This window comes from Neodiprion pinetum, chromosome 7 (assembly GCF_021155775.2).
Source record: "Neodiprion pinetum isolate iyNeoPine1 chromosome 7, iyNeoPine1.2, whole genome shotgun sequence".
NCBI lineage: Eukaryota > Metazoa > Arthropoda > Insecta > Hymenoptera > Diprionidae > Neodiprion > Neodiprion pinetum.
The window spans coordinates 18,728,634-18,752,766 of record NC_060238.1 but is presented as its reverse complement, the minus strand read 5'-3'; the positions used below and the strand labels follow the sequence as shown (position 1 = coordinate 18,752,766).

Genomic DNA, 24,133 nt, shown 5'->3' with positions numbered 1-24,133 from the left:
TTTGACTGTAATCGAAGCAAAGTAATAGCTGTACAATTAATTATCAAACGTCAAATTATAATAAAGTTGTACAGCTGAGTAGTTGAACTTCACAAATTGAAGAAAGTATTTACAAAAGATTACTCATATATATATATATATATATATATATATATATATATATATATATAATGTTTCTTACATACTAAACTAAATACAAACCTTATTAATTACATATTTTAAATCAATATCATTTACTACTTATCATTAAAATTAGCAAGGTAACTAGACTGATAAGGTTTGCACGTGTGTTAAAGTCATTACACAGAAATAAGTGATCAATTATACATTTAATAAAATCAACTAAAACTGATAAAAAGTCTGTATACAGTGAATTATGGAATTAGAAATACGGCAATCACATCATTGAACTACGAATGGTTTACCGGAGAAAGATCCCCTTTTTACGATTTGTTAAAAAATCATTTTAAATGAATAGTCATAATGACCAGTCAATTGAATATACAAAACTACCGCACAGATTGATATAAAGTACTAAACATGCTAGCCGTTTCGAAATTTTCAATAGAAGAATTATACAATTATTAATTTTCTAAAAGTATTTTTCTTTTTCTATTAGCATGAAATTGATAAAAATATACTTTTTCAAAGTTTCTAGCTTAATTACTTTTGAGTGAAAATTATAACAGAATGCGTTTGATACGCCAACCATACTGAAGATGATATTAATACTAAAAAAACAACAAACAAACAACAATACATAAATTTAATAATTTGGTATTATAGAATTAATTGGTTACTCCGTTGAATATTACTTTTTTCCTGCTCGTAGTTTTTATAAAAACATAGCGGGTATTTTCATTGTCCGTTATTAGATCAACATACTTACAAGGTAATAAGCGATCGCTCATTAGTAAATGATATTATACATATGTATAAGTAGTAACTCTAGATTTAATCAATTCGTTCGTTATGTATTAATACTATTTAAAGCTCAGTTAGAATTTAATTCGTAATTTAAAAAAAATATAACAATTTCTTCCCGGAACCTTCACAAAAAAAAGAAAACAAAAAAATAATACTAAAAAGAAAACGTCATTATGACGATGGCTAACGATGATTCTTTACAATTTGAAAGTGTGCACCAAGATTATATCATGAACTTTTGCCTTCGCACTACTTGTCGTCTCTTGTACTCATCATTATTATGCTTCTCTTTTAAAGAGACATTTCGTAGCATAATATACTTAGTTTGTTGATGTCGCCGAGATTGATGAAAATATATCTTACTTCGTCACCAACTTGAAGAAATCCAATTCAAAAAAATATTGCGCTCAAAAGAGAGTAACGAAAACAGAGTTGAAATAAATTCCGGAAGAGACTAGAATTTTGACCTGTAGATGAGGTAAATTATCTAAATTTCTGCTATTATGCCATTTGCGTAGATATGTTGGATGACTTTAAACAGTGGAATATAATTTAAGTGCACTGTTCAATCATTATTGTTACTAATATAATTATGATTATTATTTCAATAAAGATAGGAATGTCTGGTTTGATTTTATACCCTCATGAATAATTAACTAATGTACTGACAAGTATGAGAAAACAAAAAATATCCACATCATATGTCCGTAAACGATATTTAAGATAGTAAACATGTTAACGTTAAATTGGCGATGAATGAATATCACGGAAGCAGTGAAGGAACTCTGTCCACATAATTCGCAGGAAATTGTCCCCTTCTTCCATTACATTCACCATATAACCAGTCATCTGATAATTTTGAAAGGACCGTAATTTTTGCACCCTCCTGTAAAATCACAATATTTCAATTAATATTGTTTATAATAGTATTATTCAGTCGAGCATTATGGTGAATATACATAGCACAAACGATCTTAAGCTATTTTTCTTATAATTGAAACTGTCGTGAAAAATCAAGTAGGTAGAGTATTTAAAAAATTAAGACTGTTAGAAGCTTATAAGTACTATGTAGCAGCACATTTGCGGCATTTTCAGAAGGAGGTAGTTTTTCTTTTTAACTTATTCACAATTTTTTTTTTCTTACTTAGTATTTAACCTTTCTAAAAAATTATCATAACAATTTGTTCAGCATTTTTTCAGATTCTCCAAACATAAAATATAATCGATCATTACGATTGAAATACGTTCGAGCATATTCCGGTGATAAAAATTGCATGCATAACCAAGTTGTCATATGAATGTAAGCCTATTTTATCAATTCTACGACACGAATTCATCTCAGAATACTACAGTGTCACCTAAATGAGTATTTTTCTTAGCAGTTGAACCAATATTAGATAAAATGTTGATGACACATTTCAATTGACAGATTTCTAGTGAAAAATGCCGGACTTTTCTCATTTTTCCAGGTTTGTAACAACTTTCCAAGATTTGAAAAAAATTTCATCATAGACTCTTATAAGGCCACATCAAGTTAAATTTCTATGTATTTACAATCTCACATAGAAAGATGCTTCAGAGATTCGAATCAAATGCTAGATGCCCAGGCTTGAAATTTAGATTCAGTTATAATCGTTTTAATACTAACTTAATGGCATTCCATGCTTCATTCAATGTTTTCTTTTTTCATCCAAGTCGAAACTCTGCTAGCTCACATTTGTTATCACAAACGGAGAATACTCATTACCCTTAAACGATAAGAAATAAATCCCTGTACCAGACTGTACACTCTTTTCACGTCAGATATCTTCACAAACTGAATGTAAATTAAACTCAATTTGGTGCAACCAAAATGGTCTTGGAAGAATGTAACACCGGCAGCATTATTTAATGTGTTTTTAACAGAAAATTGTAGTAGTCGATAAACAACAAGAAATGGTAATAAGCATACAAGAGATATAAAATAAATAACGCAATATACCTCAAATGTTAAATCATCTTGAGTCTCCCCGGTAAAAGCATACAAAGCATTGACTGTGTTTGTCGATAGACCAGGTAGTGGTACTTTAACGTCAATGAAATTCAGTGGACACATTCCTTGACGATTTCCAACCCTTCCCTCAATCCATTCATTGTTTATCGCTCTGACCAACTCAACAATATCTCCTTCTTTTAAGGCTAGATCGCTAGGCTGAGAAGCTTGAAAATCATAAAGCGCTACACCGTACGCTTTTTGACATTGTTCCTGCAAGACAAATAATCGAACAACGTTAATTCAGAGAGGTGTTCGGAAATGCAATAAAAAAGGCAAATTTGGTTAAAGGCAAGTAAATTTACAGCAAAACTTATTTTGGAATAGAAGAAATTCCTTCGTCGAGGATGTTTGATATGATAGCTTGATGTGGACTTATGCAACTGGATAAAAATTAACTCACCTGAAATGCATAATTCGATTCGGTCAGATACTCTACTGGTGGTGCAGGCGGAGGTATAGATGGCATTGGTGGCGAGGGTTCGTCTTCTAATGCGTCATTCCAAGCAGCATTGATGTCCAGCGTAACAGGCTCATTGTAAGGTACAGCGCTGCGTTTCATTGGCACAGGTTTAGCCGTGAACTGGGTGACAGTGGGGGCTAAGTTTGTTGGTGCGAATTTTGGAGCTGGAGGCTTCGCCGGTTTGGCTCTGATAATCGTTGGCATTAAGGCACTGCAGTTTGAATTAACTGAACTAAGAGGCGTTTGGGATTCGTTGGAAGTGTCGTTATTGAATGCAAAAAAGTCCGAGTTTCCGACTGTCTTTGACTTGCAGCTATTTGCCGGAGCCATGTTCTGCCACAATGGAGAGAATGGATCCTGGCTTGAAGAAAGCTTCCACGGATCGTTTCGGGGAATTTTTTGACTAGATAAACCACCGAAAAAGTCAAAGTCGTCTTCAAAACCACTTTCAGTTTGCGAGGTATTACCGCTGTTGGTGAAAACGGATGGATTTGAGTTTCCATCACTTCCAAAACTGTCAACGCTGACTCCATCGCTATTTGAACGCGTCGTCAATGTGGGAGATCCTGGCGGACTTAAATCTATCAGTGAAACTGTTCCACTTGGCGTTGATGAGTTAGAACATGAACTTGCCCCATGGTTAGAATAAGACACGGGCAGTGGCTGTTTGGAAGGTTTTCGACCAAATATATTTGTAATCAACTCTGCGGGTCTTGCCTGCAACATTTGAAATAAATACAATTTTGATGAAAACCATTTTTACTGCCGGATTGACTTGATATAAGGTGATCTTAAACAATGAAATACATGCGTAATTACATGGTTCGATCTAAATTTTATTGTGATTTTAGTTATCTCCAAATATTGCAAAAAGATATGGGATGGGGAACTCCAAAGTCTTGACAAAGTTTTAAAACATTTTAATGAAATTCAACGAGATTTAAAGCATTTTTAAATATTTTATTTTCGCATTGTAGATACCTTAAATTACAACACTGTGCAAGGTTTCTCGAAGTGTGATAATATGACAAGGGTTGCAAAGATTTCGTCAAATTTTGTAGTGTCAAAGAAGAGTTAGAGGATTCAGTACAAAAAAATCTGGAATATCATAGAAATATTGCGAACTTTCAGGTGAATTCAGCAAAAGCCAAAATGGACTACAAAGACATGCTTGACATCTTTTTGGACTTTTAAATGTAAATCAACCTGAACTGAAAAACTGTAATGTTTAATTTTCCAGCGATTGACCTTGTCAACTCTAATGTCAGTACTTCTTCTTTGAAAACTAAACGAACGATCTTTGCCAAGATATAAACTTCGATGTAACCAATATTAAATAAGTGATCTATGAAAAAAATTATTCTTTCACAAAAATAAATTCTCAAGTGATCAACTAGCTGGAATTTTAAATTTTCTCATTCGATATTTTTTAAAATATCATCAACCAATAATTCACTCGTATTCATGGAATGCTAAAATATGTCGGTGAGGCGGTTTGACGAATAGAATTGTTGAATAATTTAAAAAAACATATAATAAAAATTCTGTCCAAGTTTTTGGAAGTGGGAGGTTATTTCTCATCATCGAGAGAATTTTTGTAAATTTTTTAAGAATTTACAAAACGGTGAAAATATTCAGCCTAATAAAATTCATTATTCAGAAAGGTTTGGTCCAAAAAATCCGAAAAAAATTCAGAAAAATGTTTTAGAGCTAGAACAACAGCATAAATAAAAATGGATCGAACCGAAGACAGTGAGGTCTGGAGGTGTGTTGTATTGAGGTGGACAACCCCATCTACAGAGGAATATCAAGTTACCCAGGAATCATATCGCGCATGAATAAAGTTGTAAATAATAGCTTCATACAAAATTTGAGCATATTGTAGAAATTGTAATCTGGATTTTCAGCTTTCCGAATAATTTACTATCTTTTGCCGACGCGTATCAGACAAATATTACTAATAAAATATCTCAGATTGTGCCCTACAGGTATGAAGGGGAATCTGTACGTGAACAATTAGATTTGCAGTTTCCACAAACTTATCGCTTAGCAGGTGTAAAAAATATTTATAACAGAACATCTCACCGGTTTCTTTGGTTTATCGCCTTTCTCATGATGATATTGTGTACGATGTGTAAATTTTGGAGGTGGCGGACGCGGTGGTGGTTTCTTTTTTTGTGGCGGATGAGTTGTCGACAATCCATTACTAAATTGGTTACTGTAAAGTGGGAATAAATTTTAGTATAAAAACCTAATCGCAATAAAGGAAAATAAAAATTGACTCATCATGTAAATCACAGTTCGTTAATAGCTATTTCCATTACTTTTTTCATTTAACAATGCTGATACAAAATTTGTGAGATACCAATTTGTAAATTTAAGGAAGCTGGTTAACCCAAAATCAATACACTTTGTCAATTGAATTACAAGATAGTCACATATTAAGTATTTACCAAATTATTACATTCGGAAGCTATTAAGCTACGAAAGCTATGTTTATTTCTTTAAAGGTATAAAAAAGTTTAATAAAAAACCAATACGAAGTAAGTATTTTGTTTATAATGATTTACTAAATCCCGAAAACTCCTAAAGATACGAAGTAGCGATTTTTTTTAAACATGCATTCGTTACGGTAACGTTACTAACTTTTGAGAGAGAAAGTGTATGGATACAGAAAACTGTGATCCCAAGTTTGAACGATTGATATAATTCAACTTACTTGCTGCCCCACGTCGAAGCAAAATTATTGGCTGGTGGCCTGGGTGCAGCTCTGGTCGGTATCCTCATGTCTGTGAATGAAGGTAGGTAAATAAGACAAGTTATGTATCCAAAAACAATAAAAAACGCGGCTAGCCATGCGTTTACACTTTACAGCCAGATTGTAAGCTTGGAGAATGAAGGGTTAGGGGTGATTCATTAATTGATCATAACAACAGGCTCGCGATAATAAACAACGGCAGCAGAAGATTTGAGCACGCCCACTTGTGAACGTCAAAGGCCCGTTATCAACGGCCTTGGTGTACGGTTGCACGGAGTGACACAAGTGTAAACCTGAATGCATAAACGCCGAGAGAGTATAGTTTTACACGCATTGTAACGTATGCGTGTATATGTGATTTAAAAAGCATAGCGCATTCATTCTTGCCACCACGTTAACCTTATTTTTCATTATCACACTATCAAATTTCGCTAGATGCAACGCGATATTCCATTCGATTTAAAATCCGATGCTCTCGTCTATTACCTCGATTTATACACCGGAATTCAAACCCGAATCGAACACGCCGAGTATTCAAACATTCACAAGATTCTCACCTGTTCTCACGTTCGCGGCCATCTTTTATTCGTTGACGGTTGTATTAGATATGAATGTAGCAGTGACTGTATGGTAAAGTAGGTGACTGCATGCATAGGTGTGGTGTCCAAATATGCTTGCAGTGTAAGCGATCGTCGTTGTGACGTTACAAGGAAGCGGACGAATTTGCCGTTCCGTGTACACCCGATTAGCTAGAGTTATATATATATATATACAGCTGCTGCCTCACTTCCTCACCGCTAACGACGCAATTTCATTTCAAAACACTGCGAACTTTCGAACGATCTTTTACGCAACTCTATAACAGATTATTATTATAATCAAGATTTTCAGCAGTGCTCGTTTCGATGTAGCGTTAATTATTATTGATACACTTTAAGAATGAGGTATACTTTGATTATTAATATTATTGAGCGAAAGTTGATAGCAGAATAAACGATGATAGCTGTAATAAGTGGACGAGTTAGATCTATTCGAGACACAAGAATAACTGCGTTTACATGTCACGTTTTGTACTTGTTATGACGCGACTCAAGTGGCTACGGAGATTACGTGAGCTTTTATCATTTATTTTGGTTCTTTTTCTAATCTTTATCTCTACGAGTGTTATATAGCGGGTAATAGAGAGTAGATGGCGCTACATTTTGTTTCGTAATTATAATTAAAGAACTCGTCAAAAGTTTCATCATATTTTGGGCCAATCATGTTCAAGTATTTAAATACGATTTAAAATCGTTCGATTTAAAACCGCAACGGAATTTCGCGCGCTTTCCGCCAATTGGCCATATATCGCTATGCACGATCGTATCACCTGATTAGTTTTAGGATTTTCAAACGAATGACCCAAGAACACTACGGATTTTCAGAGTTGAATTTATAGTCGCGTAGTACGACGGCATTCCAAGCGTGCACTGAAGGTATGTCAATATCGCAAGAGTATCTTGTACAATAATATCTTAAGTTAATTATTCTACCAAATTAAAAATCGAATTGGAAGATATTTTTGAATAGCTAGCCAGGCGCCTGCAGAATGATATTTACGTGTCGTACTCCAAGTTGGGCTATTTACTTGCCCAACATTGAATTAATACCGTGTATTTCTTTCTGTCACGGATCTTGCTCAAGATGGAATTACAAGCGATGGCAGCATCTGCGAATCTGTCCTTTCTAGCACCTTCCATAGTCATCGCAACACCGGCAGACCTCAAGTTGATTCTGTACAATTAGCCACTAGTTATAGTAAGTCAAATTTACCTGTGAGCAATTACTTGACAAAGTTATGAAACAATGCAGATGAAATTTGTAGTTTTAAAGGAGCCTTTTAAGATTTACAAACCTACGGTTTTTTAGAGACGTGTTTTTTTCTCTTCTAGCTTTTTGGTTGGTTGTACTTGGCATAAGAGATACCAGGTGTCATGAGATCACAGGTTCAGAGATCTCATTTAAATGGCATTATTATGTAACTGTAGTTCATGAATACTCAGAGTTATACTTTTTGTCATTTTCAAATTTATTGTATTGTTCATAATTGCAATGTTGATAATATAATAAATCATTCACCACTATGCGTTTTGCTATAAAACTCATTTTCAGTACGGGATTTCTAAAGTTTATGTATATATCAAAAATCAAAACGCACGTGGAACTGAGAAAAAAATTAGTATTATGTGCAATAAATGCTTATAAAAACCGAACACAGGTATTTATATATTCTAGAATAGATGATAGTTCACATCCGGTAATGGTACAATTTTTAGAGTTACACGCCTGATCAAATTGAACAGAACTTTGTGTAATACGACATTCAGAAATAATATTCAATTATCAGAAAATCACTCATAAAAATTTGTTTGCACTACGATAATTAAAGTTTTTACGATATTTATGGTAGAAATCTTTCACCGAATAGTCATTTTGAAAAAAATATTTCAAACTAATTTCTAATAAATAAACAATATTTTGATTTACATAGAATTTTAGTTTTTCAAGTTGAAGTCGACCTAGAAAAATTTTCACTGGGAGAAGTAAGCTACCCCTGTTCAGTATCTGTATTCTTAAAACGTAAACCTTAAAATTATGATGTAAAGTATGAGATACAAGCAAAAGAGGCGAACAGCTTAAAAAACTTACTGTGCCATGTTGACAAGATACTCCATTTTCTCGCTAATGATATTATTTAATATAAAAGTATAAGTATAATATATATATATATATATTATAGACATATTTTAGGTATAATAACATCGGCATACTACAGAACAAGATAAAATCTGAACTCTGATGCAAAATATTCTGGTTACATCCACGATTATTGGACGTTTAAAAATGGTTTGGAGTCCTGCAAAAAATTAATCAACATGTAATTCATTAAATGAATTATTAAGAAAATAACTTCTCAGTTACTTGCGCAAAGAGTTCAGATTTTTGAAAAAAGCTATTATCAAAGCGTATAACATAAAAAAACTTCATTCAATATTTCTTAAAAATTGAATATAATATCAAATTTTCATTTAGCGTTATATTCCAAGGTCCTAATTTTTTGAAAATGTAATAAAATAACATTTTACAAGTTTCACATTTAACAAAAAGGTGCATCTAACGATTGCGGCTCCGATGTATCGAAGATATGAAGTTGGTTAACACTCCTGACGGTCCTGTCGAAGTATTTCTCCTGAAAGCGCTCGGAATCTTGACTTATTACTGCATGACGTATTTGCGAACAGTTCCAAATTTAATATGCTCTCATTTCAGACTCGGCGCCTCTCATCTCATTCGGTAATATCAGGTGTATGTGTTGTTTGAATTATTTTCGTCTTTGAAGTTTTCTATTTCCATGAAGCAAGTCAAAAAGAAAATGACATTTCATCTGTCACGTGCGGAGCGGTCTCGCACGCGACGACTTCAACCCTCTAAGTTCTCGCAGAGATTTATTTTTATTTCCTATGTGGGTTAGGAGGTGAACGTCCTCTACAGGGCGTTCCCTGGGAATAGGGTTGGAGGATTTCAATTTATCGTACCAATGTTTATGATGGAAAAGCCAAATGAAAAATGTTTAATAAGTCAAGTGAACCAAAAGCAGAGAATTCTTGAAACAAGGGAGCTTACAATATGTTTTAAATCTAGTTGGTTCCACACATTCAATTACTCACTTTTCGGTGGTTACAGTCCAAATGGCTCACACTCTCACACGATTATACTCTATAGCAACACTCACATACGCTTATCACTACACTTCTCTATGGAGTTCGTGGCTTAACGTTTTGCACTTATTACTAGCTTCGGAGACTGACGCCGCGACGCGAGATGCTTCGGAATACCGCTTGTAGAATCAGAGGGGTTCCCGCTCTAATCATCGGTGATTCCAAGTCTGATACTCTTCACGCAGCAGCTCTGAAGGAGCCCGGGTTCCGTAGATGTCATTCTTAGCTGTCTCTAACGGGGACTGACTTCGCTCGCTCGTCCGACACCCCTTGGAACATCGGGCGGCGAGCGAGGCTTTTCACTGAATTTACAATTCGAGGTTTTCGCTAAATATACAATTCTGGAACAAAGGCTCGCCTCGCGACAGTCATCCTCGAAGCGCGTGATTTCGCGCTCGCCTCATCCCGGTGTTGATTACACCCGGGATCTGGCGGGCGCAAAGACGCTGACGTTGCTGGCCGTCCAACTACGCCGTTGCGCTCGGTTACTCCACGAACTGGTTATAATAAAATATTTTATATAAACTAACTAATATATTTATGCTATGCTTCCTTGTTTCTAAGATAATAATAATTGACATAATCTGTGATATATTCTGGGTAAATATGCGGCGCTCGTGACACATCTAGTGATCCAGTTTTTTGCAAACAGCTGATCACGAGTGCCAAATTGGTTTTCTTGCTCTGGCTCTTCACACTCTTCGACGAGCGCCTTCGATGATGGACTGCGGCAGAGAATTATTTGATTAATCACATGCTTGGTAGTTTCTACTAAAGAAAGGTCTATCGCTGCTTACTTACAAAGTCTGGGAATAAGGAACGTTGCCTCATTCTTTCTGAAGTTGAAGTCGATCCAGTTTCGGCTTGGGATAGTTGATTATGGAGCCAATCTTATCAACTGCGATGGTTGTTGTAACGACGCCACAATAAACGAAATTTTTTTCATCGTAATAGTTGTGGTTCATCAGTAGCCAATCGAGTGTACTGGGATGCAACTTACAAAAAAACTGCTGATTTAAAGGAATACAGATATTTAAAAAGCTTACATAGCTGATTTAAATATGCATATGTTTTTTTTGCCTTGGAATATACGTTATCATATTGCTACAAGTAAAACATATAACAGAAATTGTCATTGAAAAAAAATTTCAACTGACCACAAAGTTTTCATGGAATATTCAAATTAAAATATTAAAACCGTAAAATCTCTATAATGGCAATTTCTGCTGTACGAAGCCTGTGTTCATATTTTTTTTTAATTAATCAGGTGAATATTAATAAGCTCAGATTGAACATTATACTTTGTTAGCACGCGTTGTTTCGCCAAAGTATTTTAAAATAGTTCAGTTAGCATTGTAACGAGGCGAAACACTTCGAGCTAGCCAAATTGTAATTACTAAACCTAGTTAAAATAATCTTAAAAGAAAATCTTAGAAGTTTTCATTATGAATTATAGTATTGGTAGCAATTGGATTTCAGTTAGATCATAGACATAAGATACTAAAAACTAGGATTAACGTACGTTGAAAATCTTGGATTTCTATCCAGAATTTTTATTCCTTGTGCAACTGTGGTCACAAACCACGTTATTGCGGAGAGGAAGATGACTTCGAGCTTATATTATATCGTTTGAGGAGTTTATTAATTAATCCATTTATCGTGATTCGAATCTTGCGATAGATAAGAAGGGTTGAACCTGAGAAATACAGTAGAGATATAATCTCTTTGAATATATCGTAAATACCTGAATGATAAGACACGAAATGATTTTGAATGACCTTAATGAATGTAACTGAAAAAATGAAGAGGATTCTAATTAAAAATTGTTGCAATTAATCATTCGAGTATCAGACGCAGAGTTTGAGTCGCCTAAAAAACAGTATGTTTGGAAATTCGAAGTTACCACTACATTTCTCAGGAACCTCATAAGAATACATGTTTGTTACAATGTTACAATATTACAATGTATGTACGAAAATATTTATATATTTTAATCGTATCTAACGATTAAATGCACCACAATACAGGTATATATAAACTATTTACGACACAGATCAATCTTGTTTACTTCGATATCGTATATTGGGATTGCGTTCAATGCAGTTAGCAACCTCAGCTCTGAATAGTTCAGAATTCATGCTCAAATTTATCTGTTGTGATAAGGCCTCATACAAACAATCATTTTCAGGTTCGCTATTTTCAGTATTCGACGATGTACCGCTTCTATGAAGTCGAAACTGATTATCTTTCAGATCAAGTTCAACTATTTTACCTTTGATTTTTGTTGTTTTCTTCGCAGAAGAGAATTTATGTCTTATACCACCTTTTCCTTTAACGATAAGATTAAATTCTTTAATACCTTGCCTTTCTAATATTTTACATACCGCTTGATGACATACATCAATACAAGCAAAGTTCATTGGAGCATTTTTTTTTTTTTTTAGCAGTCAATTTGAGAAGGTTCTTATGATACTCATTCTCTATGTAGCTTCTAAATATAATTTGGCTACTAGGCTTACGGATATAAGTACTTTTATGATCCTTTTGGAAACATTGCTTTAGCTGTTCAAGGTGTTTATTATATATTCTTCCTTTGACAGTTTGGTATTGGTTTTTCATAACATTTTCGCAATACCGAACTAATCGGACAACACCTTCGTTAAAGATAGGTCTTACAATTTCTTCTTCAATTACTTGTCCTGCTTTATCACGAAGCAACGAATTCCACTCAGCAATTACTTCGTTTTTAAAACGCTCACTGTTTTCTACTTTCTGTTCTTCTTCAAGTGTCTCCAGATTAGAATTTACCTGAGATTCATTATCGTCTAATAGATCTTCTAGTTCTTTGTCTATAGTAATCAAAAAATTATTCGTTAATTTTCTTACGTTGTCAGCTTTTACGAGATATTTTACTGCAGGAATTAGTGCCAGAATTTTGGTGATAGTTTGAATGAGAAAATTTTGTAAACATTTTTCCGCGCGTAAAAGCTGTTTAATTGCATTGCTTATTTTTTGAGTTACAGCATAAACTATATTACACGCAACGGGAAGAATTATTTCCATAATACTTCGTTTAGTGAAGAATCTCTCAGTCAGATCATTAATTAGTTTCCTGGCTTCAACTCTTCCCAGTTTTCTATACACTGCTTCTAATTTTGCCGTAATACAATGATTTCCTACCTCTTTTTCGATATCTGATAGAATTTTAGATCTTATACCATTACACCAAACTTGTAGTTTTTTTTTCACCAACATATCAATGCCTGCTTTGGCTAATTCAGATGCCATTGCAATTAAAGTTTTGGATGTAATACGTTTTCCTACCCCTCTCGCCACACCCACCCTACCAACAGCTGTCATCAATTCATAACTGGAACTTGCAGATGCTTTCCCACCAAGTTCTAAACTAGGTCCAGTTATTTTATGACCAAAAACGGAAACTTTAGTGCCTCGTGGAAAATATGGTCCTACACCACATGTGATAGTTGTGAATATCAAACTCTGAATCTTATGTTGTTTATAATCTTTCCAATTAACGTATCCTGATTTAGCAGCACTAATTCCATACCAGATATCACTTATACCTTCAGTAAAAAATGCACTACTAAAGTTCTTCATAACTCCCATTGAAAAGTTTTCTATCGCAGTACCCAAACCTATTTGACACACCCCTCCAACTATCACCGTTGCTGCATTAAAAATCATTTTTCTTGTACATTTCTTTTCTTCTAATAGTAAAATTTCATCTAAACCATTCAAATTGAATATACGGACTTCCTCTATTTTCACAAGTTTATTTAGAGCCACATGTTCGGTAAGAGGTTTTAGATGACTGTCAGGAGCATAAAAAGATTTTAAAGTACCAACTGATTCTTGTAAAGTTTTTATAACATGACTAAGCGTTTCTTGTTTAACAAGTTGTAATCGACTGTTTAAAATCTGCCGCATTGTTTCTTCAATATTTTTGAATTTCGTAAGTGCTTTCCTTTGGTTAGAATCATTAATAGAATACTTGGATTCATGTTGAGAAAGCCAACCATGTGTAACTAGATGGTTGCAAAGTGCTTTAATATTCTTTATTGGTGGAATAATTTTGTTTTGAAAAAGTATAGCTTTCAATTCGTTTACGGTCAACATTTTATTATAAATGCCTTTCAAACTTTTTTCAAAATCAACTGTTTTCTTGTTGACCCTACCAAAACTAATAATTCTCTGATCTGTTAATTCAAAGACTAATTTATTGTGCGGACGACTTGGTAAGTGCAGGCACATAGGGACGTCTTGGTTTGTGTCAAATTGAGTTTTAATTGTTTGAAGAGCGATTCTGTAGTTGAAACACCGTGGTAATAATGATCTAACAGCATTTTGATAAAGCGGATAAGACGGAAGTTGGATTTGGTCAATTTCATAGTACGGAATTATTAGTCGGTAGACATTGCTTGTGGATTTGTCTTTTGCAAGAACCCTTTGCTCGACAAGCTCTGCTAATATTTGATCAGCATCATTTTCAGGAATATTTACCGAAATAAAATCTTCTGGAGTTACAGAATCATAATAAGGAAGATTTGTAGAGGCAATTTTCCAGAAGTTCACACATGCTTTTTTATTGCACCATATAACCTCCTTTTTTTTTAAAGCTCGATATTTCGCATCATTATTAGCTATCGCTGCTTTGAAATCACTTTTTTCAAGTATAATACAGTCGTTCGGTTCCATGTTGAAATTGTTTTGTGCCAGATCCTGTTGCCCGTGAAGGGCGATTTCATTTTCATCGTTACATTCCAAGGTTTGACGTTTTAACTCTTTTTCTTCAATTTTAATACGAAGCAAATTCAACAATGAAGGGTCAACTTGTTCCATCTTTTCAACATTTATAATAATGCACTTAATTTCCTCACACAAAATATTTTCCTCGACTGATAATTTCCAAAAAGACTCCTTACTCGGTAATTTGATGTCGTTTTTCAATTTGGAAAGCAGTTTCTCATCAATTTCTTTACCTTTGGATACAGAAACAAATTTTTTGAGCTCATCAATTAATATTCCACAGTCGAAACTAACTCTATTTAGTGCTTCTTCGGAAATTTCAGTTTTGATACTTGGCATTTTCAAAATATTATGTGCAAGCAGATCTTCGTATATAAATTCTGCTAACTCTTCATCAAAATCGTCATTAATAAACGACTCTGCAGTCACAGGCTGACCCAAAATATCATCGATGGATTGTGCAAAAATAGAGTATAAGTGACTTAGACTCTTTTGTTGCTCCGCGTAGGTGTCGATTTGAACGATGCTGTTGTAATTATACTGTTTCATATTTGTGATAAAACTGGCTGCGTACATGGAGAAATTACTGTGCTCATTGAAAAGACGTAAAGCGTTTCGTAAGTGTGATTTCATCTGTTGTAAATTTTGTTCATCTGCAGAGTTATTCTCCCAGTCAATTGTTTTAATCATTGCAAACGCTTTATAATAATGAGCAGCTTCAGAAAAGTGTGGTTCTTGATCAATTACTTTTTCGAACAGTTTAATAGCCTCCGTATACGGTTTATTTTTAATAAAATATTTTCCCAGTTTTATCATATGAACTGGCTGCTTGTCAACCCACAGTAACCAGTCTTTGCAATTCCGAGATCTCAACTGCTTCAATTGATTAGTGAAATTCTTCAAAGATTTTTCAAAACTCGCTTTACTATATTCATCAGTCAAATTTTTAATGCATTTATTGTTTCCATCTAGCCAAAAGGCCCACCGATCTAAGCAGCTTTGCAATAGGATTTTTGTAATTTCAGTACCTACATTGTTCTTGTCGAGATTACTCTTCAAGGACTCATACTGGGTCTGGAATTCATTCAGGCATCGTTCCTCTATTGTAATTTGAGTCTCATAGTAGGCTTTGATTTCGGATATACGGTACAATTCTCCCGCATCACGCTGTTTTTTGAGATCTAATATTTTCGAATTACCATGTTTTAGTCCTGAGACCATAATGATTAATTGACCAGAACCTTCGTCTCCATTTCTTGACGTGCGGCCAAATGCTTGCTGTTCCACTCTGCTATTGTTTGGTAAATAAGTTAAGCAAACATGTAATCCTCCGGCTTTCCTCAATTCGGGTGTGATTTTTATGTCGGTACCACGACCAGAAAGATTTGTTGCAATAATAATCTGTCTTTGCTCCAGAGGTTTGCCTTTAGCTATATCAAACTCTTCATAGTCTCTGGTATAAGTGTGAACGTTAGTTGCGCCCCTTTTTATAAATTCTTTATGTAACGTGTTTGCATCATCTATTGTTTCACAGATAATTAAGACTGATCGTTCTTTTTCTGCGGTGAGTTTCGTTGCCTCTAAAAATATTTCTTCAATCCATTTTTCCTTCGTAGTACAAAGACGGGGTATATCTTCGTAAAATTTATTTTGTCTGGCTGTAGGAATTGTAACAAAATCGACTTCATGTATCTCCTGTAGTAACTCTCTTTCTCTTTGCGATCCCAAGGTGCCTGTTAACCCATATAAATGCCGATAACATTTCAAGTATGACACGTTAGAAATGAAGATAGCCTTCAGGCTTTGCGTAGACAACTTACACCCATGCTTAAGTTGCAAAAATTGATGCAATGCTTCGTCCCATTGAGAATTTGCTTGGTCTGTTCCGGTGTCTCTGTCAAGAATCGTAATATTTGGATTAAGGTCTGAACTAGTTCCAGTTCTATCTACATCTATTATGTAATCGTGACATTCTCGCATACCAACTGCTATTACAGCGTTATTAATCCAACTTTCCAAGTGCTCTTCAATAAAAGGTTTAAGATAATTGGGGACGTATATGAACCTGTCTCTTGTAATACATTCTTTTAAAAGATAACGAAGACGACTTTTGTAAGCATTAAATGCAGTCGGAAGTAGAATTTCAAATTTATCATCATGTATTAACATTTTACCACTGTCGTCTAATATCTTTGCTTCTATCAGACATTCCCATATCATTTTCACTTGCTGCTCATCAAGCTCAGAACTAAGTTTTCTTATATCTTCTTTTGTTAGCACACCATATAAATCTTTTAGCACTGCTTCCTTAATTAACTTGGCGTCAAGCGCCAAGGAGAGGTCTTCTTGACTTTTAGCTGGCCTGCTGACCCACTGCCAAATATAAATGTAGATCGATTGTAGCTTATCCAATCCTGCTAGATCGTGGGACAAGTATAGCATATTGTTGCCTTTATCAAGTAGCATACTATCCACTTCATCCACAATTACATTTTCAAAGTTACGATCCCCCAAAATGTTTTGTCCGTAAAATCGATCCTGCAAGTAGTCACGCTGAAAACTAGATAAATCACCGAATACTACTTGGCTGCTTGAATATGCTTCTCTTCGCTTTTCAATATTTTCATTACAGTTATGTGATACACTGACATCAAAGAACTCGTAGATGTCTTTGTTAATTTCAGCATCACGTTTTGCTAATACCGATGAGCTAGTTATGACGTCTACTTTTTGGCCACGACGCGCTAATATAATCGACACTGCTACTACGATCAGTGACTTTCCTTCTCCAGTCGATACCTGTGCTAAAGTATTACTTTGACATGAAAGCAATGCCAGTATGGCTAGTTTTTGTGTATCTCGAAGTTTGAATCCTCTTTTTGATTCTATTGCACCATCTATTTTAACGAGCAATTGTAAGTTATCTTCATAACCAGCCATCCTTTTTTCATGTACTCTCGACTTCTCTGCGAGAACGTCTTTCATTATATCACTCGTAGAATTTGGATTGACATTTGTTGCAGGCATTTGTTTGTCAATATTGCTTATATAATTTTCAATTTCAGGTAATTTATCATGTATGCTTTGTGAAGTATTGGCATTATCAATAATTAGTTTAATCAATTGTTTCACATCGCGTTCTTTACCATCTCCGACAAACTCACGGTCCATTATCTCTCTCCATTTACCAATCTCACTGGAAGATAAGGCGTCCAACGTTTCCTCGTTGAGATTCCATTTACCACTGTGAAAGTTCGATAAAATATTAGTCAACGAATCAGAACTCAAGTCTTTATTTTCTATAATCTGTAAAAATTTTTCCGTCATGTTCGTTCCAAAAGTATTATCCATAGACAAAAGATAATAAGAAGCTTCCGATAATATTTCAGCTTGCTGCCAATTTGTTAACAGAGATAACTTGTGTGTCCAATATTTCTCCTTGAGAGCATAAGGCCACTCTGATAATTTCAGCTCCTCCAGGCCGACGATATCATCTGAAATATCAATAAGTAGATGCAGAGTATCTTCGATACACTTATTGGAAATTGGACAGATTGGCGTTTGCTGATTTAGTTTCGATCTGAATAATGAGAGGACTTCCTTATTTTGTATCTGCGACAAATACTCTCTCCATTTGGACTTATGTGGCGATGGTCGTTGTAAAAAATTCTCTATCTCCAGCAATACCAACTCATCTATCCAGTTTTTTTGAGGATATGCTGCGATTATCCAAGAAAAAGTGTTTTGTTCGTTTCTATCTTCAATAACAGAGTTAAGAATTGAGTTCACTAGGCAGCATAATTCTTGAAAAGACACGTGTCTTCCATCATTGGCAAAACGTTTTGACATTGTGCGTAAAATACCCTGATAACCAGAGTACTGAGATGTTATCTTTTCTAATCGTTCTTTTATCTGTGACTGTTCCTCTGGAACTGAAAAGTATTCCGAAATTGCGATAACTTCTTGCTCTTCGCTAACAGCGTCATGTTTTAGAAAGTTGCTACTGGATGCGTAAATTTGTTTTTTCAAATATTCTGCAAATTCTTCCTTTCTATCGAACGACGCAATCTGTGCAAAGACCTGTATAAACGTATTGCTTTGATTTATATACTCTGTTTCTAGTTCATGGTCTTGTCTTACCAAGTCATAATGCAAATCTGCACAGCTTTTTGACAGTAATCTTCTTGCAGGAATATAATTATTAGATTCTCGAAAAATAACTGCATCATTAGCATATTTACTCAAATTCAGTTCTGGTCCAAGTTCATTAATAAAACGATTGTACAGAGCATTCAAAAAGTCGTGTTTCTGAATTTCTATTTCCAGTTCATTTTTGACAAAAGGTTGTTTTATACTTTCAATCCATAGAGCAAAGACATGTTCGTGTCTTTTCAATTCATTATGAAAACATTCAAAAAATACATCTAAACCATGTTGTTGTGTTTTTGACGACTCTTCACAATCGTAATAATATTTCTCAATGCCTGAATAAATTTGATTCGATCTTCCAACTTCTAAATTTAATGATCCCTTAGATGTTATAACTTTTGTGTCCGGGCTTTGCAATCTTTCCGTTTCTTCGGTGTTTGTGTAGTAATCGTTGCCGAAAAATCTCTGATCGGATAACAAACTTTGTATATCCAAAAATTTATCATAATCGTCTTTCTTATTCAACAACTTGAACTTTGCAAACAAATACGCGTATAGACTTTCGGTTTTGTTACGTGCATTTTCCAAGTCCAAGTAATTCTTATTAAACTTCAATTGAATAAACTTGGAACCACGTAGTAAGATGTGGATATTCTGACGTGACGAAGGTTTGTGATTGTCAAATAAATGCAGTTTGTTATCTTGATCTTCAACATATAATCGGATGTTTACATTAAAAACATGAGCTAATAACTCTCTGTAGCTTTCTGATAATGGACCCTTTTTACGAATGTGATCCCTCCATTTTTTCAATATCTTTTGATCTTCGCAGCATTTCTTCCAATTATACATTTGCCCAAGCTGTTTAATGAAACGATTGTGAAGTGCATTTAAAAAAGGGTGTTTGCTCATCTCTGTTCTTAGTTCATCTCTCAAAAATGGATTATTTTTAGCATCGATCCATAAAGAATATATGTCACTGTGCCGTTTCAGTTCACTTTCAAATAAATCAAAGAATATATTTAAACTGTGTTCCTGTTTTGCTAAGAACTCTACATATTGATTACAGTATTTGCCGAGATCTGGATCTATTTGCTGTAATTTTCCAGCTTCGATAACAAATGCTCTAACAGACGGCCACCAGGCCTCATAATTTACAGTATGTAATTTTCTTTCACAAAATTGAAAAACTTTTGTTCGCTTTTTCTTCCCGTCCTGGTAAATATATTGACTCAGAGAACCTAAATATTGATGATCACTATCGTCTTCATTCTCTCTGCCAACAACCAGGTATATTGCTGCTCTTTCTGGTGTTACTTTCGGCTGATAAGTAATATCATCATGCATTGGTAATTGTCTTGCGATTTCTTGAAGTATAGTAAATCGATACTTTGAGTTGAGAAGGTTCTCTATATCTAGTAGCGCATTATGTTCTTTTCTACGTTGAGATTCCTGGTTGTCAAAAAATTTACATTTAATGATTTCAAGTGCGGAAATTAATTCGTCAAGCTGAAGTTTGTTTGCTTCCATATATTTCAATTTATGCCAATTCTCTGATAATGAGTGATTTTTCCATCGATCAATTACACTTTGAACGTCTAACTCATCACTATGTTCAAAATCAATGCCAGATGTACTTTGTAGAGGCGTAATGTTTTTGCAACGGAAATTGATATTCTGATCACTGGACTTGATATGGCATTGCACTCTTACCTCTGTTGTTACTTCCTCTTGCAGCTCGATATTTTGCGCCATTGCTTGTAAAGCAATCTGATTAATGTTGTTTAAGCTGGCCTGCAGGTTTGACAAAATATTAGCTGTTACAGAGCTGAAGTGATGAGAGTAGTCTGTTGAAATTTTACTTTGTGAAATGGTTTTCTTTCTTGTAGGGTTTGCTTGATGCTGATGTTCACAATTTTGTCTGACATTGTTCCGCATTTTATATTCCATTGATCTTCTGAGATGAATGTTAGAAGCACGGATCGTAGCATACTTTCCCATATAAGGGCACCATACAGCATCATCAGGACTAAGAGTGTGATATTCAATATTAAGTTTAATATTTTGATCTCTACCATAAAATTTAGTCTCGGGCCATAATTGGTAATCAGTATAGCCCATATCCCAGCCATTTCTTCCGTATTTTCCATGGTAGCCGCCATTTCCATTTCTCCCGTCTTCTCCTTGTCTAGCAGTAAAAACAATATGCGGATTATTTGTCATTAATTCACCGCCATATCCTCCTTGACCTCCTAATCCGTATTCTCCACCATTACCACCTGGCTGTCCTGGTGATCCTGTGTAGAGCAAATAAGCTTGACAATTCGTTAATAAATCACGAGCACAATAGGAAAAAGTTATTTCATTTCCCTCTTCTGTTACTTCACGTATAAAGTAATTCCGTCTAGATGGTACATAATCATTTCCTACAAATTTTGTACGATCCTTGATAGCGAAAATAGTTTTCCGCAGTAAATTGTCCCATGTCTCGTCGGTGGTCCAGAATTTGACAACTGAGGGAAATGTGCGGTCAAAATCTGCTCTGGATATACCCTGTCCATCTTTACCGTCTTTTCCATGTCCACCGTTTTGGCCTCCACTACCTTTTCCACCATGGGAAATAATAACTAAGTTCTTCGGATTCTCTATATCGTCTGCTTGTAATAATACATTACCACCACTTTCTCCAGCAAAACCATCTGCCCCTTGTTTACCATGACCGTCACCTGCGGTCCCAGCATTGTCGCTATAAATGTGATTGTTATCTTGTCCGGAAACGTCCCAAGTAACATTACCATCAATTTTTATTGATTTTACAAAAATGATCAAATTTTTTCCATGCCAAATCTTGTTTTTAAGATCTGCATCAATATACAGAACGTCAGCTCCGACAATGCGTACTTCTTCTATATTATTCCTTAAAAGCTCTCTTTCTAATGGAGTTAAAATTTTACTGACAGCAATACGTTTACCCATGACCTCGATCACTAATCGACCATCTAGTTTCTGTCTTTGTATTTCTATTGGCTTTATGTAAGCACTAATCACTTCCTTTAATTTTTTAGTCAGGATAAAATCTTTTTTCGTCTCTAAGCACCCTGCTATTTCTTGCAAGTTTGCAAACTTTTTGCAATTTGGATATGCCTCGAGATTTGTAAGTCCATGAAGAAATTCTTTGAACGGTAGACAATCACTGATAAAATCATGCAGTTTGAGCTCCTCAGTAATTGACTGAATACTTTTGAAAGTGCACAAAAAATCAATAAAAGCTGTTATGAAATCAAGTTCATTTCTAATGGAAGTGTTACCCAAAATTATTTGTCTTAACAAATTTGCTTTGAACTTCTTTACAAATATCTTCTCGTTATCGTTACCAATGATTTTGTAATTTTGGATCAAAAGTTTATAATACATGAGCTGGTTTAGAGGTGCAGGTATGCAAATTAAATCATGAACAGTATCAAGTGAATTAAGGATGTCTGAAATAATGTCAATACTGCTATTATTTATAATTGTATCAGAGATAAAATTTTCCACCTCTCGAAGCCATAATCGCAAACAGTATTTAACGTATTTTCGATCGATGTACGAGTGGTCAATAGTACTCAGTGGTATTCTGTTATCTGGCATCTCCCGCTGTTCCGAATCTTTCTTGTAAAGTCGTTTATAAAAACGTGTAAAAATATTGTAGCAAGATTGTCGTATAAAATGTAGGCAGTACAAAAGGATCGAAGCGATGCCAAATTTGTACGTTTTTGATGCTCTAATAACATCATTGTCTTGAATTAGACTCGACTCATTTCTATATTTTTCAATACTTTCTCTGATAATGTCTTTAACTTCTGATAGATTACGTTGATGTGTCTCAATTTCTGTTGCAATAACATCTTTGATGTGCTGCTGTTCGTCCATTGGAGCATCTTCTTGTTTTGAAATACCATCAAAGTCACACATTTTAGTGAGTCTTCGCGTAGGCAGGAGCACACCCTGTTTTTGTACAAACAATTTTGATTAATTAAGAAATACCTCATTTATACACTTATGTCCAGATGCCAGATTAACGAGGAGCGGTTATTGTATTTCTATGTCATACCGAGAATGAATTAGGTCATTTGGACCTTATACAAGTCAAGGAAACATAGATCACGTACCTGTGATGGCTGGCTGAATATACTTGAACCGTGCACATGAATTTAGCTTATAAACAAATTTGTTCATTTTCGCGCACTGCACGGATCTCCACGGGCGTGGTTCGTGGATAGTGATAAATATATTTGAGGGGAATACCAGAAATTTGTGCACCGTGTGCGCTGCGACAGCGAAAAACTGCTCATGAAAATGTGCCAGTAAACGCCATGTCGTCTGGTGGTTGTCTGTCAAATTCCATCCGTTCCTAGACAAAAGTTATCTTTTTCCGAGCCAAGCGACAATTGCCTTTCGAAATTATCTTTCGGTACTGATAACAAAATTTTATCTCTTTTGCGGTGCCGAGTTCGTGGGCTGCTATGCCTCTGTCCGACGGAGTTTTTGGCGCTGCCAGCTAGTTTCGGAACGCACCATTATAGGCAATGTTTAGTCGTGTATACTCAACGAATCTATGTGTTGCCTTTTTCTTGCCTGTAGGATGGTTGAGCCATAGACCTATAAAGATGGACTGAGTGCTCTTATGAGCCGCTTGAAGCAAACATTTAAAGAACAGAAATATGCCGGGAGTACTCCTTTCTCTCTCTGACGATATTTGCGGCGGGGATCGAGGCGGTAGAGGAGAATGAGGCGAAATTATGCGCCTATATCTATAGCTGTTCCACTTCCACTGCTCCGTTGTCTCCCACCATGACGCCGATTGAAAAGAGAGAGCCGTACTTCCGGTATATCTCTGTCCTTTATGTGTAATTGCAGTGTCTCTTAAGACGTGTTGACACGGTGCTAGAAGTCAGACCGATTTCTCGGACCGAGAAAAAGTTACCAGAACTCGTATCGTGTATACAGCAAACTCGGACGTAATTTCTGGATCGAAAACGCGGATGAAAAAATGAATCACGTCCCATTATTCCATACTAGTTGCTGCATTCACTCCTGTTCTAATTCAGGCAGTCAATGGCAGATGATTGCAGAGTTTGCATCATGCATGTGTGAATTTCAAAGGTAAATATCAAATATAAAATGAAAATATATTTGAATGAATACAAATTGAATAGATCTTCGTTACTTTTGTATACATAATTTCTCTTCCTCTTCGACAGCATCAACTATTAAAGCAACAGCGAGCACTTTTTTCA

The 24,133-nt window shown here is 35.0% G+C and overlaps 2 protein-coding genes and 1 long non-coding RNA gene across 6 annotated transcripts; 1 reads left to right on the top strand and 2 right to left on the bottom strand.

Moving 5' to 3' along the window:
- Positions 1 to 310: 310 nt before the first annotated feature.
- l(3)05822 (lethal (3) 05822) lies at positions 311 to 7,340 on the bottom strand. 3 transcript variants are annotated; one of them, XM_046633805.2, is made up of 6 exons: positions 6,976 to 7,340; positions 6,142 to 6,211; positions 5,508 to 5,640; positions 3,363 to 4,139; positions 2,909 to 3,172; positions 311 to 1,813 (listed from the first exon to the last, which is right to left on the bottom strand). In XM_046633805.2, the coding sequence occupies exons 2-6, from the start codon at positions 6,207 to 6,209 to the stop codon at positions 1,691 to 1,693; spliced, it is 1,365 nt and encodes a 454-aa protein (XP_046489761.1). In that variant the 5' UTR covers positions 6,210 to 6,211; positions 6,976 to 7,340; the 3' UTR covers positions 311 to 1,690. The 3 variants fall into 3 exon arrangements, with proteins under 3 accessions (XP_046489761.1, XP_046489760.1, XP_046489762.1); XM_046633804.2 differs by lacking the exon at positions 6,976 to 7,340 and adding an exon at positions 6,738 to 6,898; XM_046633806.2 differs by lacking the exon at positions 6,976 to 7,340 and adding an exon at positions 6,667 to 6,726.
- On the top strand, positions 6,851 to 11,799 carry LOC124222635 (uncharacterized). Its single transcript, XR_006884055.2, has 3 exons — positions 6,851 to 7,655; positions 7,864 to 7,977; positions 8,112 to 11,799. It is a non-coding gene; the product is annotated as an uncharacterized lncRNA (long non-coding RNA).
- On the bottom strand, positions 9,174 to 23,239 carry LOC124222631 (uncharacterized). Of its 2 annotated transcripts, none has more exons than XM_046633802.2 (3): positions 23,006 to 23,231; positions 10,740 to 22,841; positions 9,174 to 10,663 (listed from the first exon to the last, which is right to left on the bottom strand). In XM_046633802.2, exon 2 carries the CDS (start codon positions 22,806 to 22,808, stop codon positions 12,339 to 12,341), a length of 10,470 nt encoding a protein of 3,489 aa, XP_046489758.1. In that variant the 5' UTR covers positions 22,809 to 22,841; positions 23,006 to 23,231; the 3' UTR covers positions 9,174 to 10,663; positions 10,740 to 12,338. The 2 variants fall into 2 exon arrangements, with proteins under 2 accessions (XP_046489758.1, XP_046489759.1); XM_046633803.1 differs by lacking the exon at positions 9,174 to 10,663 and having other exon boundaries at positions 16,374 to 16,599; positions 16,688 to 22,841; positions 23,006 to 23,239.
- Between the last annotated feature and the right edge of the window lie 894 nt (positions 23,240 to 24,133).